At 41.3% G+C, this 27,879-nt stretch overlaps 1 protein-coding gene across 2 annotated transcripts; it reads right to left on the bottom strand.

Annotated features, from left to right (window-relative positions):
• Positions 1–27,836, bottom strand: lpp2 (Lipid phosphate phosphohydrolase 2). 2 transcript variants are annotated; one of them, XM_045687159.1, is made up of 6 exons: positions 12,716–12,746; positions 4,525–4,676; positions 4,084–4,346; positions 3,794–3,851; positions 2,524–2,700; positions 1–2,168 (listed from the first exon to the last, which is right to left on the bottom strand). In XM_045687159.1, the coding sequence occupies exons 1-6, from the start codon at positions 12,729–12,731 to the stop codon at positions 2,019–2,021; spliced, it is 816 nt and encodes a 271-aa protein (XP_045543115.1). In that variant the 5' UTR covers positions 12,732–12,746; the 3' UTR covers positions 1–2,018.
• Positions 27,837–27,879: the final 43 nt, after the last annotated feature.

Here is a 27,879-nt window from a genome sequence, read left to right as displayed (position 1 = left end):
TGTATATTTGGTATTTATTTAGAATCCTTTTGTGTATACATAAACAGCTACGGCTAGATGAATGTACAGAACAGCATAATGTTTGACATACTGAGAATGGCCAACCAGGACCTATTCGAAGGCACCAATCCTAATGGAAATAGTTTGATTACATATGAAACACACACCACCCAGAACAAGGCTAACCGAGGGCCTTTTATGATGGAAACCTGGAGGTGACTCAAACACCATAACATTTTCATACCATTGTTTCATGGGTAAATTTGGTCTGGGGATTCTGTAATACACAGCTGAGACACTACACAACAACACTTCACTGAAGCTGCTCCAGGTGGTTCTCATTTCTGGAATTCAAAGCAGTCTTTAAAAGTCTGGAAGTCTGTAGGGACCAGGTCTCCGCAGGAAGCCCTTGCCATTCCACAGTCACAGGTCACTTCTCAGAGTCAGCTCTCTGAGCCTCACAATCACTACCAGCTGACTGATATGTCGTCAGTCCTCCTGTGCCAAGCAGGGCCAGGCCGGACAGTCAGTGTACAGGAGCAGTTCTTCACAAATTAGCTCAATCAGTCCAGTCCAATCTTTGAACTTTGCACAGAACAGTATTACCAGCTTGCAACAAACGACTCGAATGGTAAGATGTATCATTATAACCCTTAAAGGCTCATGTTAAGGCATCTGGTTTGTGTTGTGAACTTGGAATCTGATCCATTTGTGGCAATCTTAAAGGGCACTAGTCCAAGAAGGCACTGGTTTGATATGGGCCACAGAACATGTACATGTGAGAAAGAAAAAAAACATACTTACATGCATATTTACACACAATCTCCATGCAGTATGAAAAATGTCACAATATTAGAAGATACAGTATTTGTGGCTCATAGTGGCTAACAGGGGTGATCGTGATTGCAAAATAGCTGAACAGCGCTGGTATAATAGACATTTCCAACCTTGAGAATAAAGTAATCTATAATTAATCAATAAGGCACGAGGGGATGTGGTATATGGCAAATATTCCACGGCTAAGGGCTATTCTGGTGCACTATGCAACGCAGTGTACCTGGATACAGCCTTAGCCGTGATATATTGGCCATAAACCACAAACCCCCCTTATTGCTATTATAATCTGGTTACCAACATAATTAGAGCAGTACAAATAAATGTTTTGTCATACCCGTGGTATATGGTCTGATATGACATCTTTCTGCCAAACAGCATTCATGGCTCGAACCACCCAGTTTATAATAGAAAATAAATGAGAAGGCCCTTCCAGATACCTTCAATTCATACCAAAGGAGCAATGTTACTGTTAAAACATTTATATATAAAAAATAGAGAAGCCAGAATGGCTTAGCTAAAAGCTGAATTTCTAAATTCCAAATTCTAAAATCTTTATGCCAATTTTTTGCAGTGATTGTTTGTGATCTAGTGGTATATCACTCTGGAACATCCAAGGAAAGATTACACAATCATCATCAACATTTCTTTCTCTCTGTACTCCATTAAACATAGGTGAAACATTCAACATATCAATCCCAAACTTCCACTGAAGTTCAGATTACTCCTCCGACTAAGGTGCACTAAAACTAATCTCATCAGAGAACGGTCTCTTTCTTTCTTTCTTTCTTTCTTTCTTTCTTTCTTTCTTTCTTTCTTTCTTTCTTTCTTTCTTTCTTTCTTTCTTTCTTTCTTTCTTTCTTTCTTTCTTTCTTTCTTTCTTTCTTTCTTTCTTTCTTTCTTATGTGAATGTTTGGTACTCTCTCCTAATCTATTGTGTAAAATAAAGTTTAAAAAAAAGTTAAAAACATACAAAAAAATGTTTGTGAACATCAACCATGATACAAAAAAAAGTCCTCTCCCATTCGTGGGGAGAGGGAGTCATGTCTTCAGAATGTGGCTGGTGCACTCAGGCCATAGAGGGTTCTGGTATTGTGTGCAGCCCCTTCACTCAGCCCAGTGGTTTGTGGGAGTTTGTGGTGAGAGTGGTTGACATAGTCTGGGGGCCCCTGGGTTGGCCCCTCTCACACAGGCCCTGGGTAGCTGTAATGGTTGTTGTGCTCTGCATCTGCCATCTGCAGGCTGGGTTTGCGCTCCAGTTCCTCGCTCTCAGCCGTCTCTTGGCTGGAGCAGCGGGGAGGACGCTGTTTGAAGAAGTCTGATACGTGGCGCACCTGTAAGGAGAAGGGGGACATAGTGTGGGTCAGACAAAGTGAGAGGACCAAGGGGAGGGCTAGAAAGTATGATTGTATATGTCTGGTTGTGGAGGGCACCATGCAGCTGCTCCACATCTGACAGGAACACACAGTGCGCTGCATAACCCCTCCTGCTCTCTAACCAGGCCAGAGACATCATAAAACATTGGGTCTGGGAGTCCCTAATTGCATACAGTAGTCTGAAATACGAATCGAGGCTTCGCTTTTCAATATGTATCCCCCACGTCTCTGAGACTTCCAAAAGGCGTTGCTGAAAGAGGTTCAATCAAAACAGGGAAGTAGGAACAATAAAAAGCCAGCAGGCAACACTCACGTTGAGGATGGCAATGAGAGCGCCTTGGAGGAGGCCCACCAGAACGTCGCTCCAGTGGTGCTTGTAATCGGACACGCGGGTGTAGCCCACGTAAACCGCAAAGGCCACAAGGAAGAACTGGATTGTGGGTCGGAGGAGTCTTGCCCACTTAGCCCTCAGCCTCGCCTGGACATACAACTAGAGAGAAAGAGAGGGAGGAGATGTTTTAGTTCTCTCATAAGTAGAGCTGTTTTTGTAGACAATTTGCCTTTACTGCCGATTAAGGTCATTTGTGGTTTTTGTGTAGTAGTGAACCATCTTACCAAATAAGGCAATGTTATTTGACTGTAAACTGGCCCCAGTTACACTAAGCCTACGATCATGCCTCAATGAATGTCTGAAACACAGCATTTGTTAGTAAATGTTTCTTTCATGTAAACAGTGTGCAAGTCCATTCTTCAATTGGCTATGTAATATGAAAGCATGTTGTTTAGCTATTTCACAATGCTAACCATCACATCATCAGTACATGTAGACAAACATTTAAAAAGGCAAGAATGTATCTTTAAAGAGTTTGCCTTTTCATACTAAATCAACTCCCGAGCAAAAACAGATATAGTATGCTTAGAATCGCATAAAGCATGAAAAGGTGTTGAATGTTGATCTAATTTATGCCTACGGACTGAAAACCCTTTTCACAGAAGAGGAGAGTTGCTGCCAGAATGTCTATCTGGCGCGCTCATTTCTCTGGGCTGCTACCAGGCTCCTGCCGCAGTAGGTGTGTTAGTTGGCATCCATGCATGCCCCCCTACCACACATACACTCTATCTCAGCATTCAACACTGTAGGACACTTGTAGGGACATGGAGATATGAATCACGTATACTAGGGAACATCAAAGGGCCTGTGACATGACCAAACAAAGCAGAGGGAATGAGTGACTAATTGCTTTGATTGGCATTGAGGACCGGCCGTCTGCTCGAGGCGCCTGCCTGCTCCGTCTGTCCATAGACAAGGCCCAGCACACTTGAACTGGATTACCAGAAACAGAACACGGGCCTTCATCTCCAGTCAATAACAGTCCAGTCTAGCAGGGCATTAGCCTTTGTGTCCAAATTCCTCAGCTGAACTTCTGACTTGCCCTTATATGTGCACAATCCCTCTCTGTCTATCCTGTCCTATTCTGCATTTCATATTTTCCCCATTAATCCTGTTTCAAATGGAGAGGCATTGCATCAATTGACTCCCTTTGAGACTGCTGAATATGAGGGTGTGTGTGTAGTTTACTCACTGCTAGAAACAGCATACAGTACATCCCAAAGGAGGAGTGGCCGGAGTAGAAGGACAGCCTGGAAAATAGAGCGAAAACAAATATGTTGTTAAAACCTTTTTCTGTCATGGCTGTGGAGGCTACAGTTGATATATTCTGTGTGTTTCTACCAGCGTAAAGCAGTGGTCACTAACCCTGGTTCTAGTCCTGCAGCGTATGCAGGCATTGGTTCCAGTACAGCACTAACCACTTGCATTGAGCAATGTACACATCAACAATATTTCCCTGACACCCTCTACTTCAGTAACTACCTGGACTCAGTGACGTCCCGAGGATTGCCGGTGCAGTTGATCTCCAGCACGTAGCCTTTGCAGACCTTGGGGTTGCAGACGGCCATGAAGTTGGGCCGAGGGCGTCCGATGGAGAACTTGGCCAGGTCCGTCAGTGATTGGCTGACAGCTGCCCCGAACAGGAAGGTACCCAGCACCTTGTAGAGTGCCGCCACGTACCCGTTGAACTCAGAGTTAGAGTGGATCCTCTTACTGTAGACGAGGTAGGCCTCTCCTGATGATATCTATTGGAAGAGAGAAAGAGGCTTAAATGACATCCAACACTCCAATATGACAGCTAATATCTGGTCCACTGGCTGCTTATAGAAACGGCTGTTTATGAGACTGGTCTGGGAATCAGTGAGGTCAGATGTTATTTAGCTCACCTAGGTGTCAGTGAGGAAAGTATAGGGAGGGACTCACAATGATGACAGTGCAGGAGATGGTGACTGCAGCCAGCAAGCCGTGGGTGATGGTGTCAGGTTTGCGGGGGTACTTGATGTCCTCATCATCACAGTACACACCCCTCAGGTAGGGCCGGAACACAACAGTCATGATGAGGAAGGGCAGAGCGGCTATGAGAAGAGAAAAACGACAGGCAACTCGTTAATTCACTTCAACAGAGAATTTTATAATTGCTCGCAACACTGATATGCTCCCATTGATGACATCATTTCATACACTTTTTTCCTTCCAGCACCTGAACCAGCAGGATGTGAATTTTATTTTCTTCTTTCATTAATTCACTTCAACTACCAACATTGATTATTCCTATAATAAAGGGTGATAAAGTACACCGCGAATGACTGATGATAATGCTGTTGATCCAAGCTAACATACAAAGATTTTATGGGAGCATTCCATCTCTGAAATAACAGATATTTTCAATTTCCAGAAACCCAGACATTACATCACTATTCAATCTGGGAGGTTAAATGTTTCTTCAAGGTTTTCTGAGTAGATTTTTTCCTCCTTTCCTTAAGACCTTTTTCAGTGGAACAATGCTGTCCTGAAAATATACCACATTCATAGCTCAGAAAGGCACCGCATACCAAATCAGAGCTCAGCACACATTGATGTAGGTTGTGAAATGTCATAGTACATCCGCACAGTAAGGGATTAAAAAACAAACAGTAGACTCAGATGTGTACACACACACACACACACACACACACACACACACACACACACACCTCCCCAGTGCACCTCCTTAGAAAACTGACTGATGTGGTGGTGTGCACAAACAAGCTCAAATATATCCGCTCAAAGTTACTGAGTGGATGGAAAATGGCCTTGAGACGTTCGGAAACGTCTCAAACCACACACACTCTGGACATATCTGATGTGTGATGCAAAGCCACAAACACACCATGAGGAAGGCATTACGCGTTCGTTACTGCAGTTCCTGTTGATAAACTTAATGAATAATGCTCTTCCTAGTCTGCAAATTAAAACAGATATGTGAAAAAGACCTCATTGGCACAACTGTTAGGAATGTATTTTTTTCTCTTCTCCTACAAGCCTGGAGGTCTTTTGTGTAAAACCAGGAGTGGAACAAAGACCTAGGGCATGTGTGAACTCTCCCCACCCTGAAACCCTCCAGCCAGCTGCCCTACCCAGCATGGCAGACAGCCTTGAGCGTATAGAAATGCCATGAGTCTGCATACTAAATGAAAGAAAAATACTACATAGACTAAAAAATGTAGTTTCAAAAGTTTACATTTGTCATTCACTCCCACCCCTCCTCCCTTCTGAAGCACATCTGTTAATGACATAGTTCCAGGCCAGTTTCCAGGCAGAGTAACAGATAGAACCAGGAGAACGATGCCACACTGAGACGCTAACTGATGAAAATAATCATGTTGGATCTTAGACAGTGCGAGTAAAGCTGAGGCTCTAAATCGGCAGGGTTTCTCTGCTCTCTAAAGACATCTGTCTAGCTTATGGGTGTACAACTCCGGTCTAAGCATGGCAGTCCTTTTCATTTGTCCCTGGCAGGCTGGCAATCATAGATTGGTTTGCCGCCAAGAAGTCAACACATTTGCACAGCAGGGAATGTTCTGGACAAACTACATTTCAGGTGGTGAGGACACATTCACTTGGACAAGGAATACGCTTAGAGAAGAACAGGCTATATCTATCTACCTCTATCTATGTAATGTGTGGTCTGGTTGACATGATTCCTACCTCACATGAGATGAGGAACAGCATTGTTTGGTTACATTTGTATGGCTATGCGGAAAATGTGCCTACTAACTAACTGACACCCTTCTCCTCTAAACAAAGAGAGCCATTGGCTGTGTGGAGGATGCCAAGGACAACAGTAAATACTAGAGCCTTTGTGTTCCTCAGAGAATGAACAAATGGCTACAAGATAAAGACGTATCATTGTACACTGTGTCATTCCGTCTAACCTTGCTAATAGGTTTCAGACACGACAAAACGCACAATGAGACAAACATTGGAGAGAGAAACCTCAACTAGAGATAGAAGATGAGATTCATAAAAGCTACAGTCACTTCAGAGATTTTTTCCACATTTTGTTGTTACAGGCGGAAAATTGATTAAATTGAGATTGTGTCACTGATCTACACACAATAATGTCAAGGTAGAATTATTTTTAGAAATGTTTACAAATGAATTAAAATGAAAAGCTGAAATGTCTTTAGTCAATAAGCATTAAAATTAAACTTTATTTGCCACATGCGACAAATACAACAAGTGTAGACTTTACCGTGAAATGCTTACTTACAAGCCCTTAACCAACAGTGACGGTTCAAGAAGAAGAAAATATTTAACAAGTAGGCTAAAATAAAAAGTAATAATAAAAAAGAACACAATAAGAATAATAAGGCTATATACAGGGGCAGCAGTACCGAGTCAGTGTGCAGGTATTCAAGCCTTTTGTTATGGCAAGCCTAAAGTTCAGGAGTACTAATATACTTATCAAGTCACATAATAAGTTGCATGGACTCCCTCTGTGTGCAATAATAGTATTTAACATGATTTTTAAATGACTAACCCATCTCTCTACCCCACGCAAAAAATTATCTGTAAGGTCCCTCAGTCGAGCAGTACATTTCAAGCACGGATTCGACCACAAAGACCAGGGAGGTTTTCCAATGCCTCACAAAGAAGGGCACCAATTGATAGATGGGTAAAAAAAGCAGATAGTGAATATCCCTTTGAGCATGGTACAGTTAATAATTACACTTTGGATGGTATATCAATACAACCAGTCACTACAAAGATACAGGTGTCCTTCCTTACTCAGTTGCAGCAGAGGAAGGAAACCACTTAGGGACTTCACCATGAAGTCAATGGGGACTTTAAAACAGTTACAGAGTTAAATGGCTGTGGTAGGAGAAAACTGAGGATGGATCAACAACAACATTGTAGTTACTCCACAATACTAACATAATTAATTCCACTTTGTAACAACAAAATGTGGAAAAAGTCAAGGGGTGAGAATAGTTTATGAAGGCACTGTACATCTACAAAAATGGTCCGTTGCGTTGCTAGCCTTCTGATATTAGTTCAAGAGAAATGTATGTTTATTACATGTAAATGCTAGCACCCACCATTATGAGCACCACAGACGGTGTCACCACCAAACAGGTGCCACTTAACTGGCTGATATTCCATATATAACCAAGTGGCAAGCCTTTGTTCCCAACCAGCACCAACCATTAGCGTGTGTGTCAACACCAGCAGCTGTAGCCCACCTGCCAGCCACTCCATGTTTCCCACCAGTACAGAGCTGTTGTGGCGGTGTTTACACAGTGGAAGAAGGCCTTGTGAGGGAATAGAACCCCAGAATAAGTCTCAATGCCCCCAGGCCCTCAGCACCTCCATCCTGTCAAGTGGTGCCATAAGACAATGTGGCCATCCATAACATCCCGAGGGGATGCAGGGACATTGTGGGACAAGTGTGATGAGGCTTTTGAATGGTAATTCATTGGCCCAAAATCCTGCCTCTAGCGGGCATGGGCAAAGTCAGACAGAATCACACCGGAATGTCAAGGAACAAATGTCTCCAGCTTCCTTTTCCTCCTCCAAGTCCACACAGTGCTGGAAGCGAATCAGAGAAAGAGTGGAGGACAAGAGGTTACTGTTTCTTAGCTATTGTGACTATTCCTCCATCTCCCCCAGATCCAGTGTCCACGATAACATGCGTTTGGTTTCTGGAGAAATATTTTGCCATTGCTTTGTTCCAAACATCTGAGCTGAGTGTAACTTAATCAGGATAGGCTTATGAGCTCTCTGGAGGACACTAACTATCATCACCATTTCACTTCTGAGTTCATCAGAAAAGTCACTTTGAACGTTTCTACAACATATTCTTGATCTTTCATAATGTATCTTGCTTTGGATTGGCACCAGCTGTCAAATTCTCTAATATATTCAGAAAAACAATATTTACCAGGAATATACATGGCCATAAATGTCTAATAAAAACAAACTTGAGGGCTACTGTGTGCAAGGCTGTCATTACTGTACAGTGGGAAATGTTTTAGACAGAATGACATGAAATCTGTCTCCACACACAGCCATTAAATACAAAATCCTATTTGGTAGGAATGTTCACATTTTGCAGGCAATTGAAAACAGAATCGAAATGCTGGAAAACTCAAGGCTTATTGATGCCTGTGTCTGGTTTGCATAGCCCATATGAGTAAACCTAGAATACATACAGCAAGTACTGTGAGCCTGAACACTGGTCTGGACCTCCAGCATGGTGGAAGTTATGTTAAAATGGTTTGTTTGTGCTTGATGCTGTGTAACAAAATCCGTGCTGCAATTGCAATCCTTTTAAGACAATCTTACAGAGTAGTCGGTCAGGACCATTAGTAGTGGCGAAGTAAGAGAAAAATGTGATGCAAATTATGAAAGAAAATGGAAGTTGAAATACTGGTTCCAATAAGCTGATAGATGGAGGGAATGTCAAAGATGGAGGAAATGTAATTTTAAAATAGATAAAAGTAACAAGTTTCAGGGCAGAGCACAATAACACATAGGAGGGGAGAGAGTCAGGGTTGAATCTGAGACAAGCAAACATAACTCAAATATTTGTGCAAAACTCTTCCATTAATATCAATGCATGAAAGTTGCATATAGTCTATCTCAATTTTGGATCTAGCGCTTCATTCGATATAGAGGCAACCATAATTTCCTTCACACTGCCATTAGAGTTTATTGGGTATAAATCCCTGAATGCTTTGCCATGGTGTACGGGGTAGGCAGTGCAGCTGGCTTAAAACGACCCCGTCTAGGCTTCTTAGGCTATGTAAGTCTTTATATTCTGTACTCATTATGCTGCATTTATACTGCAGACATGACTTTTAACAGATGAGACAAATCTAAAATTCAATATAAATATCTAGTCTGGTGTTGTGAAGTAGGGATGTCTAATAAATCTCTACATAGGATATGAGACTTCCAAGCCTCTGAGCCCCAAAACATGCACACAGATAGACACAAACAAACACAGCCACACTGACAGGCAAAAACAGACAAAAATAGGTCTCCAGGATACCACAAGAACATTTCACCGCCCAAATTGACAGTGCTCAAGAACTGCATCTTTACAGGAGGAAAGAAGGAAACTGTCTTTTAAGAGACCAAATGAAAGTCCTCACAGGAAAAGGTAGAATAATAGAGGAAAGCAGGTTTGAAGGTGAGTGTGTTCGCTCCATGAAAACACCTGACTCTACAGTTGGAAGGAAATTAGGCCCTGCTGGGAATGCTGCCTGTGAAAGATCTCCTATTTGAGCCCATACTTAGGCCTTTTGAAGTCACAGGAAGCAGGAGTTCACATTTCCTGCCTCAGATTAAGGAATCCCATTTGAATAGCTTTTAGTCACACTTTGAGAAGCTAATGCTCCCTTTTCTCCTCTACCTTCACAATCATCTTCAATGCTTCTTAAAATGGGGTCTTGGGGAACAGAAATACAAGAGAGAGGGAAGGGAAATTACTCTTGAAGACAAGTGAGGGTTTAGACTCAAACATGGAACAAAAGCTTAAGTTAAAGCTATCCAGCACCTGCTCAATGCCATTGGATATGCATAAGCGATAGAGAGGGCTTAAGCTACCTGGCCTCTCTGAGCTGAGCAACAGAAATGAATTCTATTCCATCACACCACTAATTTCTCTCCTCCTTTGTGCCCCTCATTCTCTTATTTAGTCTCTCCATCTCATTCACTCTCGGTCATTCCTTCAATCCAAGTGTCCTCCCACACTCTCACACTCTGTAAATATAGAGGTCTGAATGGAGCCAGGCTTTTTTTAGACAGCTGATTACATGGGATGATTTTGGCCACAATCTTACTGGAAGCTAAGAGCCACTGAAATTCTTCACATCCTCTCTCTCTCTCTCTGCACAGTGGAGGGCAGGATTGGGGTCAATGCCCTTTCAATTCAGGAAGGGAATACAATTTCCAGCAAAATAACCAAAGAGTCTTCATTGAAAAGACATTGCTCTTTTTCAAATCTTGCACTGGAATTTAAATGTAAATTCATGCCCCCGAGTGAACTAATGGAGGGGTCAGAGCCTGGACTCAAACACCTGGATCATTGTACTGCCCATCTCATCTGGACCACTGATTTAATTAGAAAAGCATTCTCCACCTGATACTTCACTGACACTGCACTATAGACCAGGCCTGTCCCTGCCTTTACTCTGTGGAACCTGCACTGCTTTATGGACAGCCGGCCAAAAATATTAAAACATCCAGCCTGGGATTTCACTGTCCTTTGTGCCGATTATTTTTGACCTGACTGGTTCAGATGGGAGAGAATGCCTTCCTACAGGTACAGGGTCACAGCTGGGCCATGTGCTAGAACGCTCTCTGCTTTATTGGGATTGGATGGTCTGTCTTTCCACATTGCGAGGGTCATCTTGTGACTCTTTCTCCAGCCACTCTTCTCTGTCTCTCATTCAGTGCCTCTACTCTCTTTCTCCTTCCTCCAGTGCATCTCTATTCCCTTTCCTCTTCATGCCAATACTCTCTCTATTTCTCTCTTTCACCCACTGTGTAGTGTGTGGACCAGGGTCCTTCTCCCAGCACCTGAGTCGACCCTGGCTAGACTGACTAATGTGGAAGGTATGTGCTGGGCGTAAAACCTAATTCACAGGAGGAATGCCGAACTTCCCCTGTCAGTCACACTAAATCCTGCTACCCTTTACATTCTAATCCCACTGTTTCTGTCTCGCTCTCCTCATCATTTACGCATTCTGAGCACCAAGTAGTGCAGATGGAGGGTAGTTAAATCTGGTCTGGGGAATAGTCTGACTTTTGTTAGATCAAACAAATAGGCCAGGCCACACATATTTTGATTATACATCTGGAAGCTAGATATATTAGTACAGTAGGCTCATGGTATAAAAAAACTTTAAATCCCTAAAATGTAGATGCTGTTTATATGGTCCTATGTTGTGAAATCTATGTTCCAATACTTCACCACACAAACCCATCTGAGGGTGTTTGTCCACCTCTTCTACTGTTTATTGAAATATCTTCAGCTTCCATAACATAACTGCCTTGGGATAACCATTTCCTGTGCTGTCATCAGTGCATTTCTCATTGAGTGGAAACAGTTTGAGAACTCATGACAATGCCTTTTCACAACCCAACTGGATGAGAATCCTGAATCCCCAGAGACAAGCTACATAGTTTCCTTCACAAGCCTCTTTCAACCACTTGAAACTCCAGAGCAGTCAGGTCAAAGAACATGGGAACATTTTATTGAGTCAAATCTTATTTAACATGAATAGAAAAGCTTCCTTACAGATGGCACTAAGATGAAATGCCATAAAGTTCCCCTTGTGGTATTCATCAAAGGAGAAGGCACACAGTCATTCACTGATAGCACAGCATTTCCTTTGCTGTCCTGCACTCACTTCCTTGGTACTGCCAAGGATACTCTGCCTAACAATGCTGTGCCTTTGAGTATGAGAGAAAAAAAACATGGCAAATCTCCCCAAGTCCCATGGTAAACCAGATGATTCCTCCTCGTTTCTCCTCAGTGACCGTGCCAAGCCCCTGGGGGTCCAGTAGTATGGATGTGGAGACCTAACACAACTCTGAGTCATACACTCCCTCATATCCTCTGTCCTCTCAGCTGTCTCTGTGTTTGATTAGTGTACAACAGGGGAATACAAATCCCAGCAGGAAAAAACCATAACCCCCTGGAGAGTGTGTGTGGTGAGTGTAACCTCTGCCTTGCTGGGGAGGCAATTTAGTCATCTTACGTTGCTCAGAATACACCTTATTCATTAGAAACAGCACACAGCGATGCATATGGCCTGAAACGGAGTGCATAGAGTACAGCTATAGTAGACCATGCTATTCTGCTCCGCTGACCTCTTTGTAGTGCTACCTATGACAACTTCAGACAGGGAGAAGTTAAAGCCAGCCCTTCCTCTGTGCAATAAGCCAACACCCACTGTCTATTTGTGCTGAGTGTAGGTTTACACAGACAGAAGAGAGGGAGAGAAAGGGGGAGAGGGTGAGAGTGGTGGGAGTGAGGAGCCTATATTAAATGTCAAACTCAAGCTTAAACTAGGGCAGATATTTGAGTATCGCACAAAACAGGTAACTATAGATGACTTACTAGCCGCTGAGACCATCTAAGACATAGACAGAAAAATAAATCTCTCTGAAGCATAGCGTCTTGTTTTAGGAACATCTAATCCCACAGTGAAATCCTGGCATGGGTGTTCCCTGGTTGTAAAGCAGGGAGCTTGTGAGGCCTCCAACTAGTGACTCTGAACCTGCCTCTTTGTCATTACTAATCACACACCTCACCTACCTTAAAGGTCTAATGCAGCTGTTTTTATCTCAATATCAAATCATTTTTTGGTAACAATGAATTACCTTTCTGTGATTGTTTTCAACAAAAAAAGAAAAATGCTTCTTAGCAAAGAGCAATTTCTCAAACACAAATTTTGACAGGACTGTCTGGGAGTGGTCTGAGTGTGGAGGGGAAAACTGAAAACTAGCTGTTATTGGCAGACAGGTTTGGAACTCTTTCTTTCTGGTCTAAACAGGCTGAAATTTCAAGCAGCCTTTTCAAACAGCGCTTACACTAACAGGGCATTATCATTTTTTAACAGTATTATTCCAACCTCAGTGTGGATACATATAAAACACAGGAAATCACATTTTTGACTGCACTGGGCCTTTAAGAACACATCAGCTGTTGATAGTTTGACCTGGGCTAGGCACTGGGCAGGATAAGCAATTACCCGCTTTATTGCTCTGTGATCACATAGTGTAATGTAATTTAAACGTAATAATAGCCTACGTTTATTAACAAATGATTAATTGCAAACCTTCAGGTTCTTTTGTGAATTTTTGTTTCATAATCTTAAAAACACTCGTCATTGTCCGAAATTGAACACTGAAGGTTCCAGGGTATTCCAAAAATGTAAGTACCCCTACCCCACTACATTGACCAATTAACAAGTGCTGACATGGAGAACTGGAAAGATAATAATTTGTGACTTGAATTGAGTTCCAATGATTCCACTCTACTTTTAATTGAACTGTGTTGTCGTGGTAACTCAACCTAACCCCTAGGCATTAGCAGCAGGGTCCTTTTAACCCCAGGGCCAGCTGAAGAGAACACAGCCTGAGTCCTGGTCTGAGAGCACACCTGCAGAGAGACCATGCAGCGAGCTAACCCTGGGGAATGGTTAGCAGCTCTTTGCGGTTCTGGCTTGTTACCATTCATTCACACTTCACAGTAACCTTCTAATAATTAAACTACAGACCACACCACTGCACACTCCCTTTATATCAACTTCCCCACACCATTGTAGTGATTCAGTTTTATTCTTAACTCTAACAATTTATGTCCCATGGGAAAGCCAGCAAAAACATTGCCATCATAGTATTGCTATGGAATTGGGTAGTGGAATGCATTAAGACATTTTTGTGGTTTAACTAAGGCCACACCATAACTGGTGTGTTCCGTGCCTAAAAACTATTTTGTTAGGATCAGGAGCATGGATTTGACTTACTTCTCCTTTCTTTGGGGGGTGCATGGGGTGAGGTGGGTCATCGAAATTTGACCTAGAGATTTTAAGCCAAGGCTTGTGACATGGTGGGCTTTAGGAGGATTGGTGAGCCAGCGAGACTCTCTCTACGTAGCAGTCGGTCTGATGTTCTCACTCCTGGAAGAATCCCATGGTGGGATGGATAATATCCTGAAAGACTGGGGATGCTGCTCTGGAGCAGGTCCCAACAGCATTACCTATTCTGCGCTCTCCTCTCTGGGGCCCTATAAAATCTGCGATGCGGAGAACATGGACGTAATCAACAATCCAGACATTAAAATGGAATTCAACAATATAAAAAACATGTATTCAACTTAGTAGGGAATCAACTAAATATAATGAAAATGAATACATTTTGGCCAAGTTTATCGTAAGAATGCATCAGCGGTTCGTATTTCCTGCAACTTTCTGAAGAGCCAATGAGAATTCCCCGTCTGTGTGGTGAGCCCGTCTACTACTTTGCGTAGCGGTTAGCGATGATGCTAATGAAAAGTATTCTGGTAGATGGAAAGGCTTTCCCAAAAACCTTCTCAATTAAATGTTAACTACAAAGTAGCCTATGCTTACTGGCAGAATGATATCATGATTATTTGCATCAATCCAGTGGGTATTTGTTTAGCAAACTCTACTATCACATGCACTACAAAAAAACACTACTAAACAACATCCTCTTGCTAGGTGCACACTGGAATTAAAGGGAAACTACACCCAAAAATAGAAATTTATAAAAATGTTTCCAGACCTTAAAAGTAGTCTCCTGATGTGGTTTAAGCAAATATTGAACTGATTTTATAGGCATCTACCTTTGACCACACTGCACAAAAAACAAGGCAGGAATATGCCGCCAAAGGCCAGACCATCACGAAATCATAGTCTGTCAATGGTAAGTGCAGTTATCAGTTTACAGTTATCATAGCCCCCCCAACCACACTCATGCAAAGGGACTGAGCAGGCCTGGATGACATGGGCAATGTGCTAAATAATAATGGGGAAGTCAGAGTGGATGATTGTTGGATTTTGACAATGACAACAATCTATGTATTTATTTAGCTTCACCTCAGATAACTGGAACATTTTCACTATTATTGATTCATTGTCACAACCTGCACTTTAAATGCCCAGCCAGAGTTCATATTGAAGTAATTCAGTATTGAAGCAGCTGGCCTGTCAAGCTTCTTCAATATCCTTGAAAAGGCATTGAATGTGGAAAAGAGGCACATTCTTTGAGAGATTTTGGGCAAACTAACTATTGAGGAAACTAGGGATGCATATCAAATTTCCATAAACAAACATTGCATGATTTTACAGAGTTTCAGGAAGCTCAAACCCAGTCAGTGCAGCAGGAAAAGGCCCATCATGGGAATGAGAATTATCAACGAACGATGCACAACCAATAACAACGATAACAACGATAACAGCCATGGTGTGTGGGTGTAATCAGAGTTTGACTGCTGTCAAACATCAAGCGCGTCACATGTTAAGGGATCACGACAATATAAACCCAGCTCCCTGGGGTGTGAAATCTTTAACATTCTAGCAATGGAGTTTATTTGCATTGGGTTTGAATATGCAAATTATACAGACCTAAATGCTGCGGTCACAAAATTCCAAGATTAGAATTTTGTAGTTTTACCGCTGTGATTCAATAACAGTGGAAAAAGTAAAATTATTACATCCTACAAGGACGTTCAAGCCTGATGTGAAGAATTCAACAACAGAGCTGCCTTGTATACACGGGGCAAATAATTATCTTCGAAATCCAAGAGTGTGCGTCCGAATACAAGGTAATTCAATATCTGATGACTTGCTTGTTTTTTGCTAGCTGCGTTATCACTAGCAGGGATGTAAATGGGATAGGCCTATTCTCAGAACATGTTCTTTATAATCTGCTCCAAAAACCTATTATTTCCTGGAATGGTTTACGATTTATTTGGTGTGCTTTTGAATATTTCTTGCATGTATTTTAGATGTGTGTCCTGTATAGACTTATGCGTGTTTTATTGCCTGATAATGGTTCAATATTCATTAGTGTTTATTTTTTTTTTTTTATGATATATTTTCTACATGTATTTTAGATGTGTGGCCTGTATGGCTTTATGCTGTTTACTCTCCCCTACTGAAGCTAGATCTGCCTGAAAAGTAGCCAGATGGCTCTATTATTCCTTAAGTTGTTTGAAACTATTGCTTTAGACTGCCTACTATTTGTGATAATCTTCATAGTTATGCTGCCATATCGGAGCGAGAGTTGCTGAAACAAGAACTCGCCAATGTTTGCAGTGGCAGAGCACTCACTGCACAGCAGCCTATCAAGGAGAGGGAGCGACAGCATAGGAAAATATTGTCCGTACTCCACAAATAAAAAATACTAGGCTCCTGTAAATTGTATGGTATGTGTGAGGCACGTTCATAATAAGCAAGCAATAGCCTAGGGGCAACTCCAGGATAACGGAATTACGCTTTGACTCCGTTTTTTTCACTTTAAAATATATGCCAAACAAAAAAACTATTGATTTGAAAAATTTTACAAACCTAAGTGGTTTGGATTACTTGGAACAATTTCCACTGAAAATATTCAAAACATTTATTTTGTGGAAGAACTGTGCAGATGCAAACTTTGGTAATGGAATTACAGTCAAATCTCCCTGAGGTTTTTATGCGACCACGTTTTCCAAAAACTTTCATATCAGCTACGAATTAAGATCCAAAGATGTCTGCAGAAAGAATGTGGTGTCAGCTACGAAATGGCACCTTGACTTTGAAACAATCTCTTTTGGTTATTGGACTACAGTAAGTGAAGTGGATTCACAAGTTTGGACAGCACAGCAGAGCACAGAGTACAGTGCAGTAACAATACAGCTGTACTGTAATGTGCTATCCAAACTTGTATGTTTCACATCTATGATAGGTTCAGATTTGGTCCAGTCCGGTCCTTCGGTACACATTAACATCAAATTGATTTTATTTAATATTTTATAAACAATATAAAACATATACATGCAAACATCAACTGCATTACACCTGCCCAGACCCACACCCCGATCTCCAGCGCCCACATCACTTTACACCACATTGCCTCAAACTGCACCATTTTGTTTCTCTCCATCGCCCACACACTTTACATTTTTTGGATAATATCACCCACTATAATAAAGAATTTGAACTTCCCATTGCGTTAACAATGGAGGATTGGTTAAGTATACGCTTTTTTAAGATGATTGACGAGAAAAATATCGTCCAACCCATCAGGTAAACTCACTCATATGCAATGTCTTGAAATATGCAGACAGACGGATTAACAGCACATTTACATTGTAATACTTCTGACAGCCAACGTTCGGACTTTATAACATTCCCAGAAGGCATGGATTATTTAGTCATTGTTAGTTTTACACTTTAGACATGACTCTGCTGTATAATTTGTGAATTTTGTCTTGTATAATAAATTCTATACATTCATTTATAATGGTTTTGCCTTCCCTGTAGCTCAGTTGGTAGAGCATGGTGTTTGCAACGCCAGGGTTGTGGGTTCGATTCCCACGGGGGGCCATCACAGAAAAAAAAAAATGTATGAAATGTATGCATTCACTACTGTAAGTCGCTCTGGATAAGAGCGTCTGCTAAAATGACTAAAATGTCAAAAATGGATTAAGCGTACATTTTCATTAACTAATTTCGTTAGTTATGTTCCAACATTCCCTCCCTCTTGTGCCAATATCAGTTAGTTTAGATTTTTTTCTAAGAGTTTGATAAGCTATAAAGTAAAAATTTGCAGAGAGCCTACCTTATCATATATCATTTTCTGACTCAAATAAGATTCCCTCAAGATTGCTCTGATGTCAAAAAGATTTCAATTCGATTTTGTGATAAAACTTTCAAGTTGAATGTATTTGAAAATATATACATTGGTTAATCCAAAATTGTAAATGTTTTTCCCTATTATCAAATCGTTTGTCACATGCGACCGAATACAACAGCCCTCAACCAACAATGCAGTTCAAGAAATAGAGTTAAGAAAATATTTCCGAAAAAGTTACAAGAACATTCCATAACAATAACGAGGTTATATACAGGGGGTACCAGTACCGAGTCAATGTGCAGGGGTACAGGTTAGTCGAGGTCATTTGGTAAAGTGACTATGTATATATAATAAACAGCAAAACGTAGAGGAAATTAAGGCAGAGAATAGTACATCTTCCATCTAGACCCCCAAAACCTTTAGGTTGCTGGTTCTTAGTCATTTCAACTCTGGGACATTCACCTCTCCATATAAAATTCAAGACTGAACTGTGAATCTTTTCCCAGTACCCTAATGGCGTGGACAAAGGAACCATGCTAACAAAGAAATTTAGTCTAGGCGAGACATTCATTTTGACTATCGAGTTAGTAAGGATAAAGTGGACTCCAGTTCTTTTAATTTTTTTACTTGTTCAAACCAGAAGCAAATGCTATTTTAACTGAAAGCACGAACCACTGCATTTAACCAATGAACCCATTTTGGCAACCCACAGGAATCTATCATCATTCACAGACTCTTTTAAGGATAAAGTAATGTAAATCATACCTGAATTTATTACAGAAATCCACATTTTTTAAGAGTGTGAGATTAAATCTCCACCTTGTGGCACGATTTGGAGCATTGGTTGTAGACAATTTGCACAAGTTTGCATGTATGTACAATTTCCACCTTCTGAACTATACTGAACAAAAATATAAACAAAATGTAGGTCCCATGTAGGGCTGTGATGGTCTCAGAATTTGGCCAGCAGATGATTGTCAAGCAAATAACTGGTCTGTCTAACGGTATTTGACCGTTAATGAACATAAACACATTTAGCATCTCCTGGCTTCCTACAAGCCATTGATGCAGACCTTTGGAACATCTGAATTTTTTAAACGTCTAATAAATCCATGTAATATAGCCAACACCTTCACAATAAATATTCTGGTCAGACTTCGGAGGCATGCACACCACCCACCGCCTCTGAGTATATTACTCGCTAATGTCCAGTCTCTAGATAACAAGGTAGACAAAATTAGGGCAAGGGTTGCTTTCCAGAGAGACATCAGGGATTGTAACATACTGTTTCACAGAAAAATGTCTCTCTCGGCATATGCTGTCGGAGTCGGTACAGCCACCTGAATTCTTGGTACGTTGTGTGGACAGGAATAAACATCTCTCTGGGAAGAAGGGCGTGTGTGTATGTTTCATGATTAACTTTTTAGTGACAGGGGCAGTATTCGGAAATTCGGCTGAATAACGTGCCCAAAGTAAACTGCCTGTTACTCAGGCCAAGAAGCTAGGATATGCATATACTTGGTAGAATTGGATGGAAAACACTCTGAAGTTTCTAAAACTGTTAAAATAATGTCTGTGAGTATAACAGAACTGATATGGCAGGCGAAGACCTGAGGATAATCCATCCAGGAAGCGGGATTTTCTTTATGTGAGTGGTTTTCCATTGAATGCCTATTGACTATGTAATTGGTTAGGGCCCAGATTGCAGTTCCTATGGCTTCCACTAGATGTCAACAGTCTTTAGACATGGTTTCAGGCTTGATTTCTGAACAATGAAGAAGAATGAGACCTTTCTGTCAGGGGACTGTAGAATCATGCAGTACTGGTTTGCGCGCGTGACCGTGTGCACCCTTCGTTGTTTTTCCATTCTATTGAATACGCTATTGTCCGGTTGAAATATTATCGATTATTTAGATAACTTTAGCGGTACTATTAGGATGTATTTGTCTGCATGTTTTGACTGCCTTTGAGTCAGTGGATTACTGAACAAAACGCGCCAACAAAACAGAGTTCTTGGGATATAAAGAGGGACTTTACCGAACAAAACAACCATTTATTGTGTTCCTGGGACCCTTCTGATTGCAACCAGATGAAGATCTTCAAAGGTAAGTGATTAATATTATTGCTATTTCTGACTCTCGTGACTCCTCTCCTTGGTTGGAAAATGTTTGTATGCTTTTGTGTGCGGGGTGCTGTCCTCAGATAATCGCATGTTATGCTTTCGCCGTAAAGCCTTTTTGAAATCTGACAAAGTGGCTGGATTAACAAGAAGTTAATCTTTTAACCGATGTATAACACTTGTTTTTCATGAATGTTTATGACTATTTCTGTAATTTCAATTTGGCGCTCTGCAATTTCACCGGATGTTGTCGAGGTGGGTCGCTAGCGGCATGCCTGCGCCAAACAGGTTAATGACTCATGGTGTAATTGAAACAACATACAGGATCTCAAGTCCTTTTGTTCACCTGACCTAGAATTCCTCACAATCTCCCAACAGAATTCTCCTCGGTCAGTCATAGCCGTGTATATCCCCCCTCAAGCCGATACCACGACGGCCCTCAAAGAACTTCACTGGACCTTTTGCAAACTGGAAACCATATCCTGAGGCTGCATTTATTGTAGCTGGGGATTTTAACAAAGCAAATTTGAGAACAAGGCGACCTAAATTCTATCAGCATATTGATTGTAGCACTTGTGCTGGCAAAACTATGGATCACTGCTACTCTAACTTCCGCGATGCATACAAGGCCCTCCCCGCCCTCCTTTCAGAAAAATCTGACCACAACTCCATTTTGCTCCTCCCTTCCTATAGGCAAAAACTCAAACAGAATGTACCCGTGCTAAGGACCATTCAATGCTGGTCTGACCAATCGGAATCCACGCTTCAGGATTGTTTTTATCACGCAGACTGGGACATGTTCCGGGTAGCCTCAGAGAATAATATTGACGTATACGCTGATTCGGTGAGTGAGTTTATAAGGAAGTGCATAGGAGAGGTTGTACCCACTGACTATAAAACCTACCTTAACCAGAAACCGTGGACAGATGGCAGCATTCACGCAAAACTGAAAACTGAAAGCGCGAACCACTGCATTTAACCATGGAAAGGTGACTGGGAATATGGCCAAATACAAACAGTGTAGTTATTCCCTACACAAGGCAATCAAACAACCAAAATGTCAGTATAGATACAAAGTGGAGTCGCAATTCAATGGCTCAGACACAAGAAGTATGTGGCAGGGACTACAGAAAATCGCGGACTAGAAAAAGAAAAACCAGCCACGTCACGGACACCGACGTCTTGCTTCCAGACAAACTTAGCACCTTCTTTGCCCGCTTCGAGGATAATACAGTGCCAGCAATGCGGCCTGCTACCAAGGACTGTGGGCTCTCCTCCGTGGCCGACGTGAGTATGACATTTAAACGTGTTAACCCTCGCAAGGCTGCCGGCCCAGACGGCATCCCTAGCCGCATCCTCAGAGCATGCGCAGACCGGCTGGTTGGTGTGTTTACAGACATATGCAATCTCTCCCTATCCCAGTCTGCTGTCCCCACATGCTTCAAGATGGCCACCATTGTTCCTGTACCCAAGAAAGCAAAGGTAACTGTTAAGAGAATGATGTTCTCAATGTTAACTTCAATAAAAATACTCAGTCTGCAACCCGGAATTGGTAAGATTCTGGTTGAATGGGAAACCTGAGGGGTCCTCCCTCTCATATCATAAACCCTCAGAGTTCAAGCTAGGGCAGGTCAACCACAGTTTAACAGTTCTTGGTGTTTACTTAAACACACAGACACACATTCTTCTCTTTCACAGTCCAACCTCAGATTTATGCTTAACCCTTTAGTTACTCATTCTACATGCTATATAGACCATATCCCTAATAGTTCAGTTTCAGGGAAGAATTATTTAATCATTATATTCAAACATAAAAATCCCTTAACAGTAACTGAACTAAATTACTATCGCCCCGTAGCACTCACTTCTGTCATCATGAAGTGCTTTGAGAGGCTAGTCAAGGATCATATCACCTCAACCTTACCCGTCACCCTAGACCCACTTGCTTACCGTCCCAATAAATCCACAGACGATGCAATCACCATCACACTGCCCTATCCCATCTGGACAAGAGGAATACCTATGTAAGAACGCTGTTCGTTGACTATAGCTCAGCATTCAACACCATAGTACCCCCCCAGTCGCCGCTTGTTGGTGACGACGAGACAACCTACAGGGAGGAGGTGAGGGCCCTGGGAGTGTGGTGTCAGCAAAACAACCTCTCACTCAACGTCTACAAAACAAAGGAGATAATCGTGGACTTCAGGAAACAGCAGAGGGAAAACCCCCTTATCTACATCGATGGGACAGCAGTGGAGAAGGTGGAAAGTTAAGTTCCTCTGCGTAAACATCACGGACAAACTGAAATGGTTCACCCACACAGTGTGATGAAGAAGGCGCAACAGCGCAACAGGCGCAACAGGCTGAAGAAATGTGGCTTGTCACTTAAAATCCTCACCAACTTTTACAGATGCACAATTGAGAGCATCCTGTCGGGCTGTATCATCGCCTTGTACGGCAACTGCACCACCCACAACCACTAGGCTCTCCAGAGGGTGGTGCGGTCCGCAAAGCGCATCACCAGGGCAAATTACCTGTCCTCCAGGACACCTACAGCACCCGATGTTACAGGAAGGCCAAAAAATCAAAGACAACAACCACCTGAGCCACTGCCTGTTCACCCCGCTACCATCCAGAAGACGAGGTCAGTACAGGTGCATCAAAGCTGGGACAGAGAGACTGAAAAACATCTATCTCAAGGCCATCAGACTGTTAAACAGCCATCACTAACACAGAGGCTGGTGCCAACATACATACTTGAAATCATTGGCCACTTTAATAAATGGATCACTAGTCACTTTAATAATGCCACTTTAATAGTGTTTACATATCTTGCATTACTCATCTCATATGTATATACTATATTTTATACCATCTTTTTCATCTTGCCTATGCCCCTCATCCATATATTTATGTATATATTCTGGGCTACACTAGTTCATTTAGCAGACTTGCTTAGAATTCCGTGGCATTATTTTATAGTATGAAGAACACAATGGAAGAAAGCTGAATTAAAATAAAAGGATATTTTCTCAACGATTTGAGGGAGTGTGCACATGCGGCTATTGTGTTGAGCAGTTAAAGAAATAGGTATTCCTATATGCTTAATTTAGTGTTATTAAATGTAACTTTAGTTGTGATACAAACATTGGGCTATATGTTTTGATCCTTAATACATTGTTAGGCTGCACGATGTCGAGTGAACTATCCCTTCACCTTGTTTTTGTTATAACATCTTGTCTGACAGACGCTTACATGACAACCAGAATGCATTGTATGACGTCAACAAACATGGCACCACACATAGCTGGCAAATAGCTAAGCATTAGCTCATCATAATCAGTATAACCTTGAAAAAAGTATTTTAGACATCATGTGTCCATTACAATCTATGCAAGAATTGGAATGCATGATTTGTCACCAGAACTTGAAAAAATTTGAATAAAACAGTAAATGCATTATGCTCCATACATGCATATGGTATGTAACAAGTATAAACAACACAATATACAGAAAAAAATGCACTTATTTTGACAGGAACGCACACATGTCAAGTTATTCTTTGTAAAGAAAACAAAAAGGTAATGTGGGCGCCAGCTAGAAAATGTGCCAGGAGGAAAAAGTTAGTGCAAGGCCTGTTCTGACTAGAGATGCGCAAATGTCTTCATATTTGATCTGGGGAAACACTTGGGAAGTGCTGGGGCTCTTGTTGAAGTGAGAAGTTTGTTCGGCTCAGTAAAGCCTCAAACATAAATTGTCCACAACAGTGAAATGTCAATTAATGAAGAGGAACACACCTCAATTCAAACTTTTGTTAGAAAATAAAAAAACTTGTTAGAAAAATAATTTGAAACTGACAAGTTGAAACACAGCCTATAGATACTTAGCAGGCAGCAGGCCTTGGTTTGAGGGCAATGCAGGTTAACTGTCCTGTTTCGTAACAATCACATTTTTGGAACAGTGAGTGCATTCTGATATCACGTGCATAAAAAAAAAAAAATAAAAAAAAATAAAATCACTCTGGGGTGAACGTTAGAGATATGCAAAACTCACTCGTGGGGGAAAAAAACTACTTTGTGGTGAAAAACTCATTCAGATTGGTTGGGCCTTGCTCTCCAGTGGGTGGGAATGGCTCCCAACTGGGTGGGCCTATGCTTTGCCCCTGCCCAGTCATGTGAAAGTAATAGATTAGGGCCTAATTTATTTATTTCAACTGACTGATTTTCTTATATGAACTGTAACGCAGTAAAATCGTTGAAATTGTTGCATGTTGCGTTTATATTTTTGTTCAGCACAGATGCACTAACTGTGATAAAGTAATATGTAATCGATCCTTAAATGATCGGTGCCTAGCAGAATAAAAAATATATTCTCATACTGTATATTAAATATTCTTTCAGCTGTGGATTATGCACTCTACATATATCTGCTAGTGCAAAATCAAAGACCATACTTCAGAACGCTATGGTGGCTGGTGGTGCAGTACCCGATTTGTTAGCTTTATCCATTGTCAGATTGAGTGTAGTATTCAAGTTACCACCCAAGACCACATGGAAATCAGATATTCCTGTAAGTATTTTGGAAAAAGAACAAAACAAATAATCATGAGTATTGGGGGCATATGCAGAAATAAAAACTTTTCTTTGCCAGAAAAAAATGCATTTCACATAGGCAATCCTTCCTTCTTGATCATTGCCTTGGTCTAATATATGAAACTTGAGATTACGGCGAAACACAATAATTACCCCTTTTGTTTTATTATTAGCAGAAGAAAAGGCAGTCACCTTGGAAGTTGTTTTTTATTTTGCTTATATCATCCTTCCATATGAGTTTCCTGGAGCATGGCAATATCTACTCCTTTCCTATTTATAATAATATCAAAACAACTATTATGCTTTTTATTTATTTAATTTATGCCCTGTAAATTCCAAGAAAGCATAGATAGCTTAACCATTAAATTTGGAAAATACATTGTTGCAAAATTAGTGAGTACAATCCCCTTTAAAAGTAAATAAACTCAGCAACAACAAAAAAGTCACTGTCAACTGCATTTATTTTCAGCAAACTTAACATGTGGAAATATTTGTATGAACATAAGATTCAACAACTGAGACATAAACTGAACAAGTTCCACAGACGTGTGAATAACAGAAATGGAATAATGTGTCCCTGAACAAAGGGGGGGGTCAAAATCAAAAGTAACAGTCAGCATCTGTGGCCACCAGCTGCATTAAGTACTGCAGTGCATCTCCTCATAGACTGCACCAGATTTGCCAGTTCTTGCTGTGAGATGTTACCCCACTCTTCCACCAAGGCACCTGCAAGTTCCCGGACATTTCTGGGGGGAATGGCCCTAGCCTTCACCCTCCGATCCAACAGGTCCCAGACGTGCTCAATGGGATTGAGATCCGGGCTCTTTGCTGGTCATGGCAGAACACTGACATTCCTGTCTTGCAGGATGTCACACACAGAACGAGCAGTATGGCTGGTGGCATTGTCATGCTGGAGGGTCATGTCAGGATGAGCCCGCAGGAAGGGTACCACATGAGGGAGGAGGATGTCTTCCCTGTAATGCACAGCGTTGACATTGTTTGCAATGACAACAAGCTCAGTCCGATGCAGTGCCTTGGGCCGTTGTGCCACTCGGGAGGCCCCGTGTATTGAGTTTTAATAATTTAATAACTCAACAAAATTGACACTAACTGATCAGTGTACCTTTACCTGTTACTTCTGTGAACTTTAATTATCCTCCCTCCTCATGAGGGAGAGAAATTAGAAAATATCTTAAAGATATGTGGGTTTTTGGTAACGGAATTACAACGCACAAGTCAATATTTCTTACATGCTGACCAGACCGCACACGCGTGTGCATCTGCCATCACGCACGTGTTGATTTTGTCCACCCACACCAGACGCAATCAGGACACGCAAGTTTAAATATCAAAACAAACTCAAAAAAGCATGAAACATTTATGGCAAATGAGCTAGCTAGCTTGCTGTTGCTAGCTAATTTGTCCTGGGATCTAAACATTGGGTTGTTATTTTAGCTGAAATGCACAAGGTCCTCTACTCCAACAATTAATCCAGATAAAACAGTCAACAGAGTTCATTTCTAGGAATCTTTCCCTCCTTCAGGCTGTATTTGGGACAAAGCATTCACTAAACCTCAACAAAATCTTGTAAGAAATCATGTGGAAATTGAGCAAGTTGAGGTGACTAAAACTACTTGGAGTAACCCTGGATTGTAAACTGTCATGGTGAAAACACGTTGATACAACAGTAGCTAAAATGGGGAGAAGTCTGTCCATAATATAGCGCCACTCTGCCTTTTTAACAACACTATCAACAAGGCAGGTCCTACAGGCTCTAGTTTTGTCGCACCTGAACTACTATTCAGTTGTGTGGTCAGGTGCCACAAACAGAGACCTCGGGAAATTACAATTGGCTCAGAACAGGGCAGCACGGCTGGCCCTTAAATGTACACGGAGTATTAGCATTAATAATCCTTCTAACCCCCCCCCTTAAAAGATTTAGATGCACTATTGTAAAGTGGTTGTTCCAATGGATATTATAAGGTGAATGCACCAATTTGTAAGTCGCTCTGGATAAGAGCGTCTGCTAAATGACTAAAATGTAAAAATGTAAATGTATAATATGCATGTAAATCTCTCATGGCTCAAAGTGGAGGACAGATTAACTTCATCACTACTTATTTTTGTAAGAAGTGTTGACATGCTGAATGCACCGAGGTGTCTGTTTAAACTACTAGCGCCGCACTCTACACACATACACATGGATTTTGTATTGTAGATATGTGATAGAGTGACCTAAGGGAACACACTTAATGTGTTGTGAAAAGTGTTATGAAATGTAATGTAATATTTTAAATTGTATATACCTGCCTTAATGTTGCTAGACCCAAGGAAGAATAGCTACAGCCTTGGCTAATGTGGATCCTTAATAAATACAAATATGCACTGCAGATAGGCCTATGTCACGCAAAAGCCTCACAAGTAGATATATTTATAAACCTTTTATGGATAGGCTACTTGGCTAAAGAATGGCCAGGATAAGAAGGACACCGGACACAATGCTGTTGAACCAGCTTTCGTTATAGTAGGGTAAGAGTAGCCTATAAGGATTAGACCCACCCGTTGTATAATTGACAATAATGGAATTGTCTTTTTGAAACATTTCTTGCACATAACTGGTAGGTTCCTACGAAAATGTTAGGTAATAACTTCAGAACGCGCTCTAAAGTTGTCTTTACGTTTGTTGTTAGCTGGGTGGATAACCTTTCTATTTTACGTCAATTGGTACTTCATCAGCCCAAAACTCAAATCAATATGCTATCGAGACACATACATAGGTCTGGCTTGTGTAGACTATAGAATCGTTTCTATGTTCAAGCGCAGTGTGAAATTGATGCACTGTAGCTACTGTAGGCTACTTACCTACTGCCACGCACATCACGTCCACCAAGACATACATCTTCTTTTTTCTCAAATCCATCATTTTCTTCTATTGATAGAGGCTGCCAGTTGATCAGACACGTGTTTGGAAACTTAGTTTACGAGTGTTGCCATTGAGTCCGCAGAGTAAAACGTATGCAGCCAACCTGTATTGCGAGTTCTTCCGGATTGTAAGATATTTTCTTACCTGTCCACAGATGTTGACACCTATGTGTGCAATTTTTAATTGCGAAAAATGTCTTCCAGACTCAGACTCTAGTCATCTTAATCGGCGACAGTGTTAAATTCTTACCCTCATATTTTGGTTGTAATGACAGGCTTGAAAAATAA

The sequence above is a fragment of the Salmo salar genome, chromosome ssa10 (assembly GCF_905237065.1).
Source record: "Salmo salar chromosome ssa10, Ssal_v3.1, whole genome shotgun sequence".
Lineage (NCBI taxonomy): Eukaryota > Metazoa > Chordata > Actinopteri > Salmoniformes > Salmonidae > Salmo > Salmo salar.
The sequence above is the reverse complement of the archived record's forward strand: the minus strand, read 5'-3'. Positions and strand labels throughout refer to the sequence as shown.

Excerpts from the sequence above, each read along its gene's own strand:
- lpp2 (XM_045687159.1), bottom strand. Across the intron at positions 2,701-3,793 it reads ACTGTATGCTGTTTCTAGCA|TTGTATGTCCAGGCGAGGCT; the intron begins GTGAGTAAACTA and ends CTTTCTCTCTAG. Across the intron at positions 2,169-2,523 it reads CTCTCATTGCCATCCTCAAC|GTGCGCCACGTATCAGACTT; the intron begins GTGAGTGTTGCC and ends TTCTCCTTACAG.